Here is a 17,165-nt window from a genome sequence, read left to right as displayed (position 1 = left end):
AGCCACCAATTTGGTCTTCATTTCTGTAAATAAATTCGTCATCTCGATCTGCTCCAGCTCGTTCGAAAATGAAAATCCCTGTTTCGCTGTATTCCGCGAACTCGAACCCGTTACAAACGCGCAAAGCTTTTTTATTATTGTGCACCCTGCCGAATCGCATTATGACTTCTAATGTCGTAGGGTGGAGAAAAGAAAGAAAAAGAGGACAAGCCCCGAGGAAAAGTAATCCCACTTGCTCGGTCGTATCATCCTTTTTATTTTTTTCTCTCTCGATTTGCGTATATACATGTACAATGGTTCAGTATCGTCACAGTGTAGCATCCCCTTACACGCTACCTAATACCGTCGGAGTCGCGTGTACATTGTGCATTCGACGAACGAAAGGACGTGATCGAGATCGTGAACGTGATCGTGATCGGTGAACGTGAACGTGAAAACGCCCCACGGAAACGAGTTGTGGGTCTCGCAAAACTCGACGCCGATCTCTTTCACCATTAAGTCCGAGAACGTTCGTGGGTACTCGCTTTTCAATTTATTTCATGCAAACGCCGCAGCGAGACAAAAACGAAGAAGATTGATATTCGCCGGACAGGAACTGCATATCACGGAAATTCAATGCGCGTCAACATTTTCAATCCCGGAACTGTAATCGCGGAACGCTCGTCATCGAAATAGCGTGTAGATACGGTCAGGTTCGAACAAATTCGGGATTCCTTCTCTCCGTTGTCGGGAAACCGTTTAAAAAAGATTCGCTTGGCCGAACGAACGCGAACAAGAATTTTGGATACGGTGGCCTCTCGTTTCGAGTCGGCGCGCCAAACAGATTTCCGTGAAAACGGAAAGAAAAGGAGACACAATGCCGATCACGAGAGTGTTCCCACCGAATCGGTGATTGTCAAGAAACGCGTTATGCCCTCTCGATTCGCTCGTCCGAGACTCGTTTCCTTTCACGCCGCGGCAAACGGGGAGCCGCGGTACGCCGTTCTAATCTACGCTTTATCGCACGAATCTTCTAGCGGGCTCTCATCGATTAACGAAATCGGCCCGTGATCGTTCGCAACAGCGATAGCCGGGAATAAGGACCGCCGATCCACAAATTCCGAGAATTATGCAACTTTGTTTAAACGCGAGAAAAACGCGCGAAAGAAACTCGACATCGATCGATTTTTTGAATGCTGTTTCAATTTTCGAGATGTAAATTACCGACCGATATCTGCAGATCATTTCGCGAGACCAAAATTGTCTGCAACGAAGTAGTAGAAACAATTGTATTCGACGTCTATTAAGAGGTAACGCGACAAAAAAGTCTGATCTACGTTCTGCGCCGATAAGATTGTCTCGCAACTGGAAAAACGGAATCCTTATCGATTTCAGCATAGTTGGATCGAGTGAAATTCACGGCGAACTCCCTGGCATCCTAATATTTCAATTTTCTTGAAAGAACCATTTGTTTAGCGTCCGACGCGGTCGCGCTCATTCGTCTTGAAAAATTGCCGGCGCTTCGGCGAAATTCAGAGGCGTGCAGTTCCCTAGACGAATCTGCTCCGCCGTGCTCCGCGCGTCTCGTTCCGCGTCTGATCATTTTATTTTCTCCGCGTTGTAATGACTTGTTGCTGCCGTAGCTGGGATAGCGTTAAAAATTCAATTTGTTCTGAAACGATAACGCGGACACGGTCGCGGTCACCGGACGCTTACTCGACGGTAACAAAAGTCGAGCGGATGAATCGCGTGAGCGTGTACGCGAACCTCTCGAGATCCAACCGATACGACGGTAGCTCGATAAAACGCGAACGAACGTGATCGCACGGATCGTCTTATCCGGCTTCGTCAATAGTTGTTGGCCCTGTATGGGGGAGAAGATATCCGCACTGAGAATTCAAACCCGACTTTGCGCGTCCGTCGCACCGACGTCGACGTCAGTCTCACTCCGCTCGTTTCCCCGACGAATCATCCAACTTTTTTCGTTCGGATCGAACGCACGCTTTACATCGCGTCAATTACAAGTTCTAATACGCGCGTTTCTTGGCCAACACGAATGGATGCCGAGCGACTTGCCACGCAGGTAGAGAAACATCCAATACCGATAACATTCGTTTCTTCGGCTACAAAGTCGACTATTCAACGGTCGCGATAAGGAATCCGTTCGAGGATTAGACTCTTGAGAAGCGTACCCGATGCTGCGTAATACATACGAGTATGCTTGCGCCGTTTTCCGTTTCGCTCGCGAACACGCCGACTCTGGCCTCCTTCAACGACTAAGATTCTAACGAAACGAAGAACCGTTTCGAGAAGAAGCGCTCGACCTGAACAACCAATTCGACAACTCGCTCGACAACGTGTGCTTAACACCGCGGCGGCCTGTACACACACACAATCTACGTTTACACGATACGTACACACGCGACTCTTGTACACGTCCAGCCTGTCCAATATCAAGCTCAACCTCGAACAGTTGACCAGCGTTGTTAGAAGCCGAGTCTTGACCATCTCCGTTTCTCGATCCATCCAGACAATAGGATTGATAACGATGATAAGAAGGAAAACTCGTTGGGTAACCAACCCGAGATCTATTCTACGTTTCTTTTTCCGTTTGTTAGAATCCGTTTCAAAATAATCGTAAGACTCTGAGTGATTGATTGATTGATTCACGCTAGTTGGTCTCGTTAAACTGTTAGCCTTTCGTAGTGATTCTCTCTCGTTCTTTCCCTCATTTTCTAATCGAATGTGACCACGGCTATACCGGAAATCCACTATGCCGATTTTTATAAATGGATGACTAATATAATCTCTAGTGAGTAGATCGGTAAACGGATAAGAGCAAAGTCGCGAATACGTTCGATTTTCAAATATTTGGTCTCATCGATCCTCGTCGAACCTTGTCGAACCTCGTCGAACCTCGTCGAACCTCGTCGATCATCCCGTTGTCTTATCTTCCCTCGATCAAAGTCTGCTTTCCTTTTCTAGCTCAATCAAACTTGCATGTTATCGCCGGCGCGGCTCGACGAACTCGAGCAACAAACTGCGGAAGATTCGACGATCCAATGTCATTTCGCCCGTTGTAGTTGAAACGACTTCCGGCGGACGTCTTGGTCATCGTTCCGCGACCGTTTAGAGTCCTTTTCCCGCATAATCAATCCGAACTTGTTATCGGTTCGTTCTTGGTACGCTTCAACCCCTCGTTCAATCCGAACAAGGCTCCGCCGTTTAAAGGATTCATTCGGTGGAGGCAATGAGTAAAGAATACTCGAAAGAGGAATGCGTGACATTGTCGCTCTAGTAGCCCGATTAATCTGAATAATACTCGTACATGTACAATGTTCACGGGAAGTTGATCTACTCTTCACTCTACCAATTGCGCTCAGTCCCGAAAGGAAAATCTTCGGACAGCAACAGTTTCTTGTATCGCCGACGACGCTCTCGGGACCCTCCGAGTGCCGCTTTTCGCAATCTGGAACCGAACGATTGTCGATCCCGCCAAGAAGACACCAACTATACCGAACAACTGGCTCGTTCAGCTAAATCAGACCAAAGAGGAACGAGAAACTCTATCTAATCGCGACAAAAGACAAACACGTTGTAATGATTCCAACGATTCTCCTCGGCGTCCGTGTAAGCCTTCGGCTGCTCCGAGTTGCCGCCGGCCGTGCCGGAACCGCAACTCCCGACCAGCTTGAACCCTTGTTCCTGGAGCATGTCGAACGCTTGCTCGATGCAGCTGTGCTTCAGGAAGAACCTGGACGTATAACGATCCGAAGTTCCATGGTCGGGGTCCCGGCTCTCATTCAACGTTTCGCCAAATACGTCCCTGCAGAGAGTCACGCGACCGCACACAAGTATTCGAGACAGCTTTCTGAACTTGACGTCCGGTAGACCTTCGCGGCCAAACGCGAAACTGCCACGATAGCCGACGGTGATGTACCCGGTTAGTCTTCTGCCCGTCGAGCTGGAGAACTTGTTCTCCAAGATCGCGCGCTCCAGCCCAGGTAGCCCGTAGAAATTTGCCTCCTGCTTCAACCTCTCCTTCTCCCGGAACTCATCGGGCAGCACCAACGCCTGATTCCGCAGGAAGTCGAGAACGTAGCGAAACAGCACTCCGTCCCGGTCCAGGAAGTATCTGCCCTTCCGGTCCTTCTCGACCGGCGTTTTCCCGGAAAACAAAGTGGCGAGATGAGAGTTGCTCTCCCGGGTAAGGGTGGTCAACGCGGTGGTGTAAATTATACCGCCCACGTTTAGCTCCACCACGCCTGGCACGACTTCCTGTTGCTGATCCGACTGCTGTTGATCCACCATGCTTCTGGTATATCGGTTCGACCCGTCGTGCGAATCCAGTCAACGACAACCGTGTGCGAGTCGACTAGAAACAGTGGTGGTCCTCGGATTGATTGTGAGGCTGCGAGCGAACAGTGTCGCTCGAGGGAGACAGAGGGAGAGAGAGCGAAACAGAGGGGAAGAGGGAGGAAGAGAATGAGAGAGAGGGAGAGAGAGAGAGAGAGAGAGAGGAGAAAAGGGGAAAGACCACAATCGTGTGGTCACTCTCTGTTTATTCTCGCTGGTACGACAACGAATCGCATTCACCTCACAATGTAACACTTCCGAAACACAACACACTGTCACAGCAGCGGCAAGGGTCTGGTCAACGATAAGAATAAGATACACGGGTCGGTGACCGAGGACAGCTGAGGCTGTGACGAGGTTGTTGGACACCAAGGATGGATCTGACCCCGAAAGTGTGCTCTCTCGGATCCAAGAACGAGAAGGACTGACGATGAGAGACTGCGCCTACGATCGGTCGAGGAAGGCCGAGCTCAGCTCGGCTTCGTCGCTGCGCTTCCTCTCCTAGGCCACTTCGTGCGCGCGGCAGGACGCACCACTCGTGTGTATGCTGCGAGGACTGACACGCTGGCGCAGAAGGTGCACCGAGAACGCGCGCCGATCCTCGAAAACCAAAGGGAAACGCGCGCACCACCCCCTCGTCATTCGATCACCGCACGCAAAGTCCAGTCCGCGTGTTACCGTCGCTACGTATGTCCTACAGAATCCCTCTTTAATTGATTACTGTTCAATTCCATCGACCGATCTCTTTGAACCCCCGCTTCACTGGACTCCCCAATGAATTCTCTCTCCTCCTTAACGACATTTCGATCGAACAAACTCCGCCAACGAAGAAAGAGTTCGGGTCTGCTGATCCGACTACCTCTCCAGTGTTACACCAACTTCATATCTGGTCACGCAACTGCGCTTTGTTTTCATAGCCTCTGGTAATTGATGGTTCCGCTTTTGACCCTGTTGCTTCGAATCTTCGTCCTTGGAACGATATCGAGTTTTCGAGATACATTGGCCGATTCGCCTCTTTCCATGTACATTATATACATATATACATACATACGTACATACATTTATATGAGGTGGAAATAGGTGATGGAAATAATTCTAAACTATCATCACAACGGTGAGTCTCTGTCCGATCGTAGTTCAGAATTATTATGTTCATCCGCCAGACGCGCCACACCGCTATACAGGACTTTGACGCACACGTCATCTATTTTCGCCCACAAGAAGACTTATTTCTCCAAGATCCCTGGTGATACCGTCGCCTCTGAGGCTATTAGTATAAAATGGTAACCGATGTTGCTTAGAGGACGATGATCTGATAATTAAAAAGGTCAAAGTGTTAAACTTAATCTTTCTTAGTATTCCTGTAAATAAGATTGAATGCGGCATCTGAAAATGTGCGATTTATATTTATATACGACTTGATGATCGGACGTAAATCTCAATTCGTATTTGATTAAACTTGCGTTACTATGCGTGCACTCACAGAGTACGTATATACATACACACTTATGCACACGTGCGTTCACATATGCAGTTGTGGGAAGAATGTGACGTCGCCCCCGCCGCTATCCCTACCATGCGATCACCTGGTTTTACGAATGGTCGAAGCAACGCGCCGGCGCAGCAATCAGTCGAACTTGGTTCGTGAATTGGGTAGCCTGCGATGGCTGCTGCTAACAACGTGAAATTGTTGCAACCTTTCTTCATTGTGTATTGCAACCCAGTACGTTCGGAGCATTGTCGAAGGAGCTCTTTCACGGGACATCATTCATCCGATGTCAGTGAGTAATTCTTGTGATGTTTCCCCGCAGATCGACGCATGTGAACAACTCAGCCTTTCATCGTCCGTCGAAAACTGGGACGACAATTCCGCGGGATAGACCATTTTTCCAATAACAATTTGGGTCCATTTAAGTGTCGTTCCAAAACGCGACGCTTACGAAATGACAGAGCCGCGCAAACGAAATTTACAAGAAGAGCCCAGGGGAAACATTCTCAGGAACCATTCATGGAGCAATGGACCAGACGAGGATGAATTTGGAGGTGAAAATGGATTGCTTGACGGCAATAATGCTAGTCCGAGGTTCGTAATTTTGTTAAGCTGAGTATTTCTACATCTATTCATGATCAGAGAATACGATGAAATCATTGCTTAATCGGTAATGGGCGGTAATGCAACTCTTGTATCACCGATTCTTCTTTGTCATTTGGTTTGTGTCATCTGTTTTCTATGGGCTATTACACTCGGTATCATATCTTTGAAGATACGTTATTCAACTACGTAAACGCGGTTCTAATACTAGTCTCTTTTGAAAATTATTTATTTATTATTATTATTTTTATTCTTATTTATACTTATATAGAGCTGAAAATTAAGTCTGGGTTTTCAATTTGAAATCGAAAATTTTTCTTCTGTTATAGTCACTCTCAACCGTCGCCAATTTCTAATATGACTACGTTCGCAGAAGAAAAGATGCGTAGGAAATTAAAGTTCTTCTTTATGAACCCTATCGAAAAGTGGCAGGCAAAGCGTCGTTTCCCATATAAATTTATTGTCCAAGTAGTTAAAATTGTGTTAGTTACCACACAATTGTGTTTATTTGCTCATAGCAATTACATGCACGTAAACTATGCTTGGGATAATCGATTAGCTTTTTCCCATTTATTCCTCCAAGGATGGGATGCTATGCAAGAGGTAACGTATTATTATAATACATTCAGTGCATAAATTAAATATATTTTAGTTTGATTATTCTTATTCTTAGGTACCAGCTTACCCACCGGCTACAGGTCCGTTTGCAATCTATAAACAAGAAGACTTTTACAGTACAATCGATTTTGCTTTAAATGGTTACTACAATCTTAGTAATGCGATTGGATCGTATTCGTACACTGCAGAAGATAACTCGGTAGTCCCAGCGATTCTATGTTTATATCATTATAAGGAAGTTATCATATTCGGTTTCAATGAAAGTTACGTGTTCGACAAAGAAATTATGGAAACGTGCATTAATGTAACTCATCGATTTTACAAAGAATTCAATTCGTCCAAGCACTTATTATCCGAACAAAATATCAAAGTAAATTTTTCAGCCCTTGTTAGCGCGCATTTAAAATTTGCCTTAAAAACGGTTAACCTAAAAGCTGCTGGACCAATGACACCACCAGATTGTTACGAATTTACTATTCAAATTATTTTTGATAATCGTGATTTCGATGGACAAATGTTGCTCTCGCTGGACACAGTACCAAGGAGATTGGAATGCAAAGGTGATACGCGTTACATCACACACAGTCGTATCGAGGCAGCTTTAAGAACATTACTAAATTTGCTAGTGATTCTAATTTGTACCACGTCTCTTGTTTTGTGTTCAAGATCTATATATAGAGCTCAATTATTAAAATTCGAAACCATGAGTTTCTTTAAGAAAACATATGGCAGAATTTTGAGTCTTGAAGGAAGATTAGAATTTTTAAACTTGTGGTATGTAATGATCATTGTAAATGATCTGTTGATTATCATTGGTTCGGCTGTGAAGGAACAAATTGAACGAAAACAATTCAGTCGAGACAATTGGGATGTGTGTAGTATATTTCTAGGTACAGGTAACTTACTTGTTTGGTTCGGCGTTCTGCGTTATCTGGGTTTCTTCAAAACGTATAACGTTGTCATCTTGACGTTAAAGAAAGCTGCCCCAAAAGTAGCAAGATTTTTGCTTTGTGCGATTCTTATTTACGCTGGTTTTACGTTCGCTGGTTGGCTGATTTTGGGCCCATATCACATGAAATTTCGATCACTTGCCACAACATCTGAATGTTTATTTGCTCTTATAAATGGTGACGACATGTTCGCCACATTTACCATAACGTCCTTCAAATCACCAATGCTGTGGTGGTACTCTAGAATATATTTATACACATTTATTTCATTGTACATTTATGTGGTTTTAAGTTTATTCATTTCTGTGATAATGGATGCCTACGACACAATCAAGGTTTATTACCGTGACGGGTTTCCGAAAAACGATTTGCAAACGTTCATAGCAGCATGTACAGACGAAGCATCTAGTGGTCTTTATAGGGACGATACAGAAGGGAATGATCTGACAGAGCTCCTCGACCGCTTTTGTTGTTGTCGGAAAAGGCCCTTTTACGGCTCGTTTTCAGGATCAAACTCGGAATTTCCGACAAAGCAAGAACAAACATGTGGAGGAGCAATCTGTATATAGTGCTATCCTGGACAATAATGTATTAATTAAATATTACGGTTCCACGGCAGATACTCGATATTATCACGACAATGTCATCTAAAATATTTTTACCAAATTGTACTGCATTTACTCAAATAATTTAATTACCTCCTTTCAAATGCCATTCGTGTATCTTATACTTTCGCTCGTCTTTGTTTTACATTATACAATTGAATGTTTTATTGAAAATATATTAATATGTTGTATTATACTGTTTAGAATAATGAAGACACCATGTGTATATAGAACTATATTACTATACAGTATAAATACAGTATGATTTGTAAAGTATCCATATTATTGGAAATAATTGTAGATAACTGTTTTTGCTGAGAAATTTGATGACGATAATTCTAAGAATAATGTGTATTTTCTGTTGTCAATGAGCAATTGCATGTATAAGTAAAATTATAATGTGTCAAAGTCAAAATGGTTGACGTACAAACAATTGTACATAATAGTTATTCATTTTTGACAAATCGATTCATTCGAAATGTAAGTAGGACATATAATAATTTTACTCTTACACAGTATACATTGTACATGACATCTTAATATTTATATGTATATTTGATTTACGAAATACATTTTATCTGAAACAAACGAGATTAATAAAAGAAGTATATATACATATATGCTATCTAAAGAAATACATTTATAATATTTACAATGAAGTATATTGATTCATTTTAACTACTTCTCAATTACTCTCTTGTCTTTTGCCTTTTTCTCTTTCTAATGTGCACTTGTTATTTATTTAAAGTGATATGTGAATTGATGATGAGTTATATATGTGCAATGCAGATGTGCACTTTTTAAATGATGCAATTTTCACATTCGCTCGAATCGAACAATATAACCTAGCAGGAAAATATGATTCGCTAACGTCTAAATACATAAAAGCTTATTGTGTGATTCGCTATGAAAACAAACATTGAAGAAAAAAAACAAATAACACAAATTGCTAGATTGTTAACGCAGTGCTTATCGATGCATTTTTTATAACGAAAAGCGTGCAGCTACTTGCACGCTATCTTTGTTAACAAAGAGAAAAATATCGCATTCGTACTTTTCAATAAACCGCATACGTAGATCGTTTACTGTCATTTTTTATATTAATGTATCGTTTGCAATTTCAAAAATAATATCTGTTCTTTTTTTTGTATTTTACATAGAGATCTAATACGTGTGCAAAGTGCACTGACCCAAGAAGCGAACCGTAGTAGTCACTGACCGTATCTACGTCCGATGATACGATTCATTGTTTACATCCAATTTTAAATCCTCAACTGCCAAGGTGTAGCGTGCCCTTAACACTCTGTCTTGGTGCACCACAGGCTGTGATCGATTGGGTTAATATTAAAGTATTTCACATTCTGAATTTTCATTAAGTTAAGTGTTTTGAATCAATCAAACGCAGTGTTCTTGTTAGAAATATTATTTGTCAAAGTTTTATTGCACGAAAATGTCGAAGGTGGGTCAGACTACGTCGGGAATGCACAGATGCGAGCACGAAACGTTGTGCTTGGACAAAGAAACGTCTGTCAGTGAACACAGCATCTCGAGTACAGTCTCGAGTATTTCTAATTCTCATGATGAAAACTTTCGTGTGTCAAAACACGCGGAAAATAGTCTCAAAGTCATGGAAAAATATTTGCATGAACAACAATTTACGGATGTCACATTAATTGCAGGTAAGCGAATTATGTAAATATAAATTACTCCAATTAAAATTTATTCGTGGCAAAAGTTATATGATTATAAAAAATAATAATAATAAAAATATACATAGTTATTTGTCATCTCCTTAGGGAACAGACGTTTTCCAGCACATCGTTTAGTTCTTAGTGCAGGTTCAGAATATTTTGCTGCCATGTTTACCAGTTCTCTCAAAGAATCAGATCAAGAGGAAATTGAAATGGTGGAAGTAGATGGAGATGCATTATGGGCTTTGATCTGTTACTGTTACACAGGTAAATCTCTATGAAAATCAGACTTACCATCAATTAATCTATCCATAATGAAACAACGATGTATCACTTTTGAATGCAGGTTGTATAGCAATAAGAGACGATAGCGTAGAAACTCTTTTAGCAACGGCACGTCTGCTACAGATCAATCCAGTTGTTAAAGCCTGCTGTCAATTTCTTAGGAACCAACTCCATCCAAGTAATTGTCTAGGGATAAAAGTATTCGCGGATAGACAAAGTTGTCTACATTTATTAGAGTATGCGCATGCATATACAATTAAGCACTTTGTGAATGTTATAAAATATCAAGAGTTTTTATTACTATCTTCTAAAGAAGTTGCCAATTTGTTAGAATCAGAAGATCTCAATGTCCCTTCTGAAGAAACAATTTTTCATGTAAGAAATTACATAATTTGCATGTAAAGAAAAATAATGAAACATTATTAATTTTATCCTCATTTTCAATGACTGTATTTGATTAAACTCAAGGCTTCAAGTGATAAGAGAACTATTAATCTTGCTATTAACTTCAGGCACTTATGACTTGGTTGGAATATGATCTAGAAAATAGACAGAAGGATGCAAGCAGATTATTAAGTCTTGTAAAGCTACCTCTCTTGTCCCCTGAGGTGAGTTAAATATTGTTACGGATTTACAAAAAATTATGTAGACTGTGGATTTTAGTAGACTTTATCGAATTCGTGCAGTTCATAGCAGACAATATCGAGAGCAATGAAATGTTCAAAGATCATAAAGTAGCACAGGAATTAGTCATGGAAGCATTGAAATACCATCTTCTGCCGGAGCGTAGACCGTTACTTCAGTCGGAACGTACGAAGCCCAGAAAAGCAACCGTGGGTCACATGCTAGTTGTTGGAGGAATGAATGCTAAAAAGGGTAATTTCTTCAAGTTTGTAAAGAAATTAGTGGCTTTAACTAATTTTTGTTCTCGTCAGGTGATACTTCTATAGATGCGTTTTCTTTGCGCGACAATAGTTGGAATCAAATAGCTACTATGAGTGGTAAAAGACTTCAATTTGGTGCTGCTGTTATGGAGAAAAAATTGATTGTTGCTGGCGGAAGGGATGGATTAAAAACATTGAATACAGTGGAATGCCTTGACTTCTCAATCTTTACATGGACTACGTTATCTTCTATGCATGTACATCGTCATGGATTAGGTGTAGCTGTATTAGGCGGTCCTCTGTATGCTGTTGGTGGTCATGATGGTTGGAGTTTTCTTAACACGGTAGAAAGATGGGATCCAAACACCCGACAATGGAGTTCAGTTGCTCCTATGTCAATACAAAGATCAACGGTTGGCGTGGCTGTATTAAATGATAAGTAAGATTTTAAATTTGCAAATACATAGAAAATTAAGTACTGTAACATATGTTTGTAAAATATTTTAAATATCGACGAGAGCATTGGTACAAGGGACGCGGTATAGCGAGGTGCACGGAGGGCCTCAGGTCAAAAGAGTCATAAAGTCGCTCTCCGGAAAACTCGAAGCACGCTCATTGGTTCGGGTCTAGGACGGTTTTGGGTATATATACCGGACGTTTTTAAGAATCGAAGTCAGAAGTTTTTTGTAAAAGCTTGCGAGCAGACGTTATACCTTCGCGGTACTTACGGCTCTTGTACGCAAACAAGAAACATTCCGTCTCACGACCTAGGAAACCGAGAAGTCTACCGATCGGTACATGAGTCGCTGTACGTGTAGAGCCAGACAAGAATTCGGCTCCTCACCGTCAGCCGACCTTTGGGCAGCAGACGAGACCCCCGCGGTCACGGCTCTGACCATCCTACCTGTTAACCGCGTGTACAACTTCACGTGTCACCGTGCTATACCGGAGTCTTCGTGTCGAACCTCTCTCCTAACTAATAACGACACCCTGAGAGTAACCACCCTCAGTCGAAAATCTAAGTGTGTTACAAATTGGCGCCCAACAGAGGGCCACGTTGAGAATCCAGTGTGTGACAGTACGTAATTACCACGTGTACCACACGTATATTGTAAAAGGTATATTTATTATAGTTTACTACAAGTTTTCAGGCAATTTGAAACGATTAGACATTTTTGCAGTGAACTGTTACGATTGTTGACTCACCTTAAACGTGTACGTCCACGTATTTTTCAGATTATATGCTGTAGGTGGAAGAGATATAAGTTCGTGTTTAAGCACTGTAGAATGTTATGATCCACATACAGATAGATGGAATCGTTGTGCTCCAATGTCAAAACGGAGAGGCGGAGTAGGAGTAGGAGTAGTAAATGGATGTTTATATGCATTAGGTGGCCATGATGCACCTGCCACTAATCCTAAAGCCAGCAGATTTGATTGCGTTGAAAGGTTTACGTATTATTTATAGAAATAGATAGCTAATTATACAATTGTTTCGTAAATATCAATATCTTTGTAAATATTTTACAACATTGGACAATCATTACAGGTACGATCCTAAATCGAATACATGGACAAGAGTAGCATCAATGAGTAGTCCAAGGGACGCGATTGGTGTTTGTGTGCTTGGCGATAGGCTTATGGCAGTAGGAGGCTATGATGGCCAAAAATATCTTACCCTTGTTGAAGCATACGATCCATATCGTAACGAATGGGACCCTGTAAGTTCGTGTAAAATGACAGAGTTAGCTATAAAATATTCGAGTATTAAATCGCGTATTGTATGGAAATATTTATTTTAAGGTTGCTCCCTTAAAAGCTGGTCGAGCAGGTCCACCGTGTGTTGTTGTACAGAATTTACCTGATGTCGATGTTGTTAGAAACGAAGAAGATTCAAATTTAGCAATCTGAGATTTGAAGACAACAATATTTCATATTTAAATGTGTGTTACTTTACATATATGTGTGTACTTCCGTAAATTTGTATATATTTATATTTACATTTTTTGTATGACAGCATCGAGGAAGGTATTACGCATCCGAGAACGAGGCAACTGTAAAGTAGTATGCTAGTTTCAAGGACTTTTTAATAAAAACTTTTTATTATATTTTTTACTTGCACTTTTGTACAGAGAATGATACATCTCTATAAACTCATAATAAAGAGGTATGCGTTTGATGACGGAACGATCAGTGTATGTAAGAACGAATTTATTTCTCTCGACGAGATACTGTTTTTATTTATACATGTATCCACATATATATATTTTGTGAAAGTACCTTTTTCAAATAAATAAAATGATCATTTTAACTAAATCACTAAGTTTTTAATTAATCGTATTAACAAGTTTAACCCATTGTACTTTTTCATTTGCTCTAACAAGCAGGAAAAGTTCTAAAACACACAATAAGAAAATTAATATTTTTCTGTTACGATGTATTCTGTTTTTATTTGAAATAAATATATTTACCGTGGAAAATCGGATGCCGGTTCTGTAAATTTATGTCTAACCATGAATGCAGCAATTGCCTCTGCTACTTTATCCGGTACATCTTCGTGCACCGCATGCCCACTTGCCGGTAGTACTTGCATTTGAAATTTGCCTAATTCAGGAAAATATAATTTTTTAATATAAATTTCCATTTAATTTACAAATAACAGAATTTAAGTTTACTGTATAACCTTGCATCTGACCAACGGTAAGTTCCCGATCTAATCTGTCGACACCGGCCAAAAGTAATACTTTTGGAACCGGTACATTTAAGAATGCAGTTGACAATCCTTTAAACCAACCAAACCAATGTTGTTCAGTTTTTGACAAATCTATTCTCCAAACATATTTTTTAATGGGAAGGGCAGTGTTGGTCTGAGTAGGTGGTGGCATATTTACAGGTTCCTCTTCTTGGATGATGTCGTCTCGCGGCATCGTTGCCTCTATATTACACTCGCACGACGATTGCAACAATAAACCAATATCATGAGTAGCTAATTTATTAGTTTCGATGCTGGAACATTTGAAAATATGATGCATTAAAATCCTAGGAAAGTAATTCGTGTAACATTGATATAATTTATACATGTAATCTCACTTTTTTATTTGTCCAGGTACTGATACCTTAGCTGATTGTACATTATGGATTTGGCCACTTCGTACACTAAAATGTGGATAATTAGAGATATTCTTCTGTAATCTTGGATTTGATTATACAACACAAATATAAAGTAACATATTATTTAAATAATGTAACATATTAAAGAGGTAAATAACATTTTAGTTTGCAGAGAATCAACCAAAATTGCCTTCCTTCTGAAAAATGTGCTTAGAGTAGCAAATTTTGTTAACTATGAAAAATAAAACGATAGAGAAGGATGCAATGTTTTATCTTTTCCTTAATCAGAAAAATATTAAGTACTAACCACCATTCCACAGCTTGAGGTATAGAACTAAAATTAGAGGGCCGAGATCTTAAAAAGCTTTGCATAGATGCTAATGCATCCATAGCTGTTCCTTCGACAACATCGATAACTCCCAAACCACATAAATTTGGTATTAATGGAGCAGCTCTGACAGCTACTGCTCCACCCATACTATGACCCACAAGTATAATAGAACTATCTTCCGTCGTAGACACTTTTATAACTTCAGCAATATCTCTAATAGACAAATAAAAATATCAAAATTATTTGACAGTCTCACCATATATCTCTACAAATTACAATGTATTACTTTGCTAATGTTTCTCCAGATAAGTCATCCTCGTTATCCGTGCATGTGTCTCCGTGTCCTCTAAGATCTATCGCCATAACTTTACAGACTATCATAGTCATAATGGATTTCTAAAATTTTCAAAATATATGAGTTGTTCCAGGCTTACGACACTGAATGGTTGTTACTTACAGTGAATTCTGCCCATGTGAGTGCACTGTAACCACCTCCATGTAACAATACTAGTGTTGGTCCTACCGTCCCTTTGGTATAAATATGAAATGTGCCCCTATTTATTGTCACATCTTCGGAATGATCGAAATAAGGAATCCACTGAACAGGCTCATAATCTCTTTTACGATGAAATCCTTTCGACTTGCTAACCCTATAAATTAGCGATTATCTACTCAGCATTAACATTTTATGATAAATATACATTAAAACAATGTTAGCACCGTGTGACATGAAATATTGAATTCATTACGATTTCAGTTAACACCATAAATCTACATGATTCATAACAAACTAACCTAGAGCCGATTCCAAGATTAACACCCGTCGGTGGTAGTTTTGATTTCAAAATCGACTTTTGGAGGGAAGACATGTTAGTATTTAACAGACACTTCTGCTTTTATAATAATACAATTTGCAATCACTATTGTTTTCGTCGATCTCATAAACACATTACAAACCGATATACATACGTATGTACCTATAGTTTGTGCTGATGGTGCACAAAATTACAAAATTACCAACGTTAGACCGTATACAGTTATCTTCCATTTTAAGAACCTTTTTCTCTCCCTCTAAGAGAGCTTTTTTATCCCCACCATTCCAATGCGCATCCAACACGCGCAATTGCTTTAGAAAGAGAACAGGATATAATTAAGAGAAAAAGAGAGAGAGAGAACCAGCAAGCTTTATGGTGTGTTCACACGGATGAGAACCGAGGTTGGCGCTCTACTTCGTACACCCAGCCCAATGAAACGGTGGCGTGTTTGTGTACTAACTCTGGCTATCTCTACCATGTGTAAGACAAGGATAGAGACAGTATGCCACAAGGAGACTAGATGCGACACTGGTGCCACCAACTTTTTTGACCAATTTCGAATACCCTGGTAAGAATTAGTGACACATGATATATATGGAGGTATCCGATAAGGACAAACTTATGCGTTTCACGGAGAGAGAGAAGAACAGACGACGAGGCTCTCACTCGACCTAATAAAAAGAGGGAAAGTTTTTTAATAACTCAATAGTCAGGAATAATTTATAAACCTTTGCGATCGTACCATATTGAACGAACATTCAGCTACTTTCGTGTATAGTTTTTGATTGGTTTTTATACCACATTAAAGAGTTATTAATCTATTTTTGGAAACTATCATCTGAAATAACCTCGAAATATTAAACGTCATTCTCAAAATAATTAACTTGTTGACTTTGCAGACATCTTTTGTGATTATCTATAATCGAAGAAAGTAGAATGGATCTCTAGCAATATTTCAATAATAAATTTAGACACATTTGGTTGATAATTAATAAGATATTAACAATTTTTGGAAAGTGAGACAACTCTACCATATGTTCGTCATGTGTCAGATAAGGACAGGTAGTCACGTCATCTACCTCTCTCCATTTTTTACATTACAGACATTAGAAAGACAGTTTCACTTGCAAAAATAGTTAATAACTTATTAACACTTTACCGTCCGCACGTCTCGTTTCTTCGCTAGGTGCGGGCAGCACTATTTTAGATTACGTCGCTTGTCGCCGGCCGGTCTTGAGGTTATCGGGAGATTATAAATTGTCAAGTTTTACTAATCTCATTGTTAGTCTCATGAGTTTTCAATCCTGTCTCTATATTTTCATGAAATTTCGTTGATATATGTTACGTACGGACCTTTCCCACCGTTTCTTAAAAAATCTGTCTCCGTGCAACACTCGAACATTTTATCTCCCCTTCGGCGACTGCTAGGCGGCAACCAGAAATTTCCC

At 40.4% G+C, this 17,165-nt stretch overlaps 4 protein-coding genes across 9 annotated transcripts; 2 read left to right on the top strand and 2 right to left on the bottom strand.

Moving 5' to 3' along the window:
* Window positions 1-248: 248 nt before the first annotated feature.
* On the bottom strand, window positions 249-5,182 carry Ktl (BTB/POZ domain-containing protein Ktl). Its single transcript, XM_078177439.1, has one exon. The coding sequence runs from the start codon at window positions 4,288-4,290 to the stop codon at window positions 3,550-3,552; it is 741 nt and encodes a 246-aa protein (XP_078033565.1). The 5' UTR covers window positions 4,291-5,182; the 3' UTR covers window positions 249-3,549.
* LOC144468168 (mucolipin-3) lies at window positions 1,939-9,259 on the top strand. 2 transcript variants are annotated; one of them, XM_078177431.1, is made up of 4 exons: window positions 1,939-2,062; window positions 6,147-6,418; window positions 6,757-7,030; window positions 7,101-9,259. In XM_078177431.1, exons 2-4 carry the CDS (start codon window positions 6,279-6,281, stop codon window positions 8,562-8,564), a joined length of 1,878 nt encoding a protein of 625 aa, XP_078033557.1. In that variant the 5' UTR covers window positions 1,939-2,062; window positions 6,147-6,278; the 3' UTR covers window positions 8,565-9,259. The 2 variants fall into 2 exon arrangements, with proteins under 2 accessions (XP_078033557.1, XP_078033556.1); XM_078177430.1 differs by lacking the exon at window positions 1,939-2,062 and adding an exon at window positions 5,946-6,058.
* A 778-nt stretch (window positions 9,260-10,037) lies between these two features.
* LOC144468169 (kelch-like protein 5) lies at window positions 10,038-13,615 on the top strand. 4 transcript variants are annotated; one of them, XM_078177433.1, is made up of 11 exons: window positions 10,038-10,279; window positions 10,397-10,558; window positions 10,638-10,754; window positions 10,908-10,951; window positions 11,089-11,184; window positions 11,263-11,452; window positions 11,512-11,899; window positions 12,697-12,909; window positions 13,010-13,181; window positions 13,264-13,403; window positions 13,478-13,615. In XM_078177433.1, exons 1-10 carry the CDS (start codon window positions 10,051-10,053, stop codon window positions 13,369-13,371), a joined length of 1,719 nt encoding a protein of 572 aa, XP_078033559.1. In that variant the 5' UTR covers window positions 10,038-10,050; the 3' UTR covers window positions 13,372-13,403; window positions 13,478-13,615. The 4 variants fall into 4 exon arrangements, with proteins under 4 accessions (XP_078033559.1, XP_078033558.1, XP_078033560.1 ...); XM_078177432.1 differs by having other exon boundaries at window positions 10,638-10,951; XM_078177434.1 differs by having other exon boundaries at window positions 10,159-10,279; window positions 10,378-10,558; window positions 10,638-10,951.
* A 41-nt stretch (window positions 13,616-13,656) lies between these two features.
* LOC144468170 (protein phosphatase methylesterase 1) lies at window positions 13,657-15,967 on the bottom strand. Of its 2 annotated transcripts, none has more exons than XM_078177436.1 (8): window positions 15,698-15,967; window positions 15,360-15,552; window positions 15,189-15,298; window positions 14,879-15,115; window positions 14,551-14,616; window positions 14,144-14,466; window positions 13,932-14,064; window positions 13,657-13,855 (listed from the first exon to the last, which is right to left on the bottom strand). In XM_078177436.1, exons 1-8 carry the CDS (start codon window positions 15,769-15,771, stop codon window positions 13,837-13,839), a joined length of 1,155 nt encoding a protein of 384 aa, XP_078033562.1. In that variant the 5' UTR covers window positions 15,772-15,967; the 3' UTR covers window positions 13,657-13,836. The 2 variants fall into 2 exon arrangements, with proteins under 2 accessions (XP_078033562.1, XP_078033563.1); XM_078177437.1 differs by having other exon boundaries at window positions 15,880-15,965.
* Window positions 15,968-17,165: the final 1,198 nt, after the last annotated feature.

Source organism: Augochlora pura, chromosome 3 (genome assembly GCF_028453695.1).
Source record: "Augochlora pura isolate Apur16 chromosome 3, APUR_v2.2.1, whole genome shotgun sequence".
NCBI classification, from domain to species: domain Eukaryota; kingdom Metazoa; phylum Arthropoda; class Insecta; order Hymenoptera; family Halictidae; genus Augochlora; species Augochlora pura.
The sequence above is the reverse complement of the archived record's forward strand: the minus strand, read 5'-3'. Positions and strand labels throughout refer to the sequence as shown.

Excerpts from the sequence above, each read along its gene's own strand:
- LOC144468169 (XM_078177432.1), top strand. The coding sequence starts at position 10,051 with ATGTCGAAGGTGGGTCAGACTACGTCGGGAATGCACAGATGCGAGCAC. Across the intron at positions 11,900-12,696 it reads GTGGCTGTATTAAATGATAA|ATTATATGCTGTAGGTGGAA; the intron begins GTAAGATTTTAA and ends CGTATTTTTCAG. Across the intron at positions 12,910-13,009 it reads AGATTTGATTGCGTTGAAAG|GTACGATCCTAAATCGAATA; the intron begins GTTTACGTATTA and ends CAATCATTACAG.
- Ktl (XM_078177439.1), bottom strand. The coding sequence starts at position 4,290 with ATGGTGGATCAACAGCAGTCGGATCAGCAACAGGAAGTCGTGCCAGGC.
- LOC144468168 (XM_078177431.1), top strand. The coding sequence starts at position 6,279 with ATGACAGAGCCGCGCAAACGAAATTTACAAGAAGAGCCCAGGGGAAAC. Across the intron at positions 6,419-6,756 it reads GGCAATAATGCTAGTCCGAG|TCACTCTCAACCGTCGCCAA; the intron begins GTTCGTAATTTT and ends CTTCTGTTATAG. Across the intron at positions 7,031-7,100 it reads GATGGGATGCTATGCAAGAG|GTACCAGCTTACCCACCGGC; the intron begins GTAACGTATTAT and ends TCTTATTCTTAG.
- LOC144468170 (XM_078177436.1), bottom strand. The coding sequence starts at position 15,771 with ATGTCTTCCCTCCAAAAGTCGATTTTGAAATCAAAACTACCACCGACG. Across the intron at positions 14,617-14,878 it reads CCTCAAGCTGTGGAATGGTG|TGTACGAAGTGGCCAAATCC; the intron begins GTTAGTACTTAA and ends TCCACATTTTAG. Across the intron at positions 14,065-14,143 it reads TACCGTTGGTCAGATGCAAG|GCAAATTTCAAATGCAAGTA; the intron begins GTTATACAGTAA and ends TTCCTGAATTAG.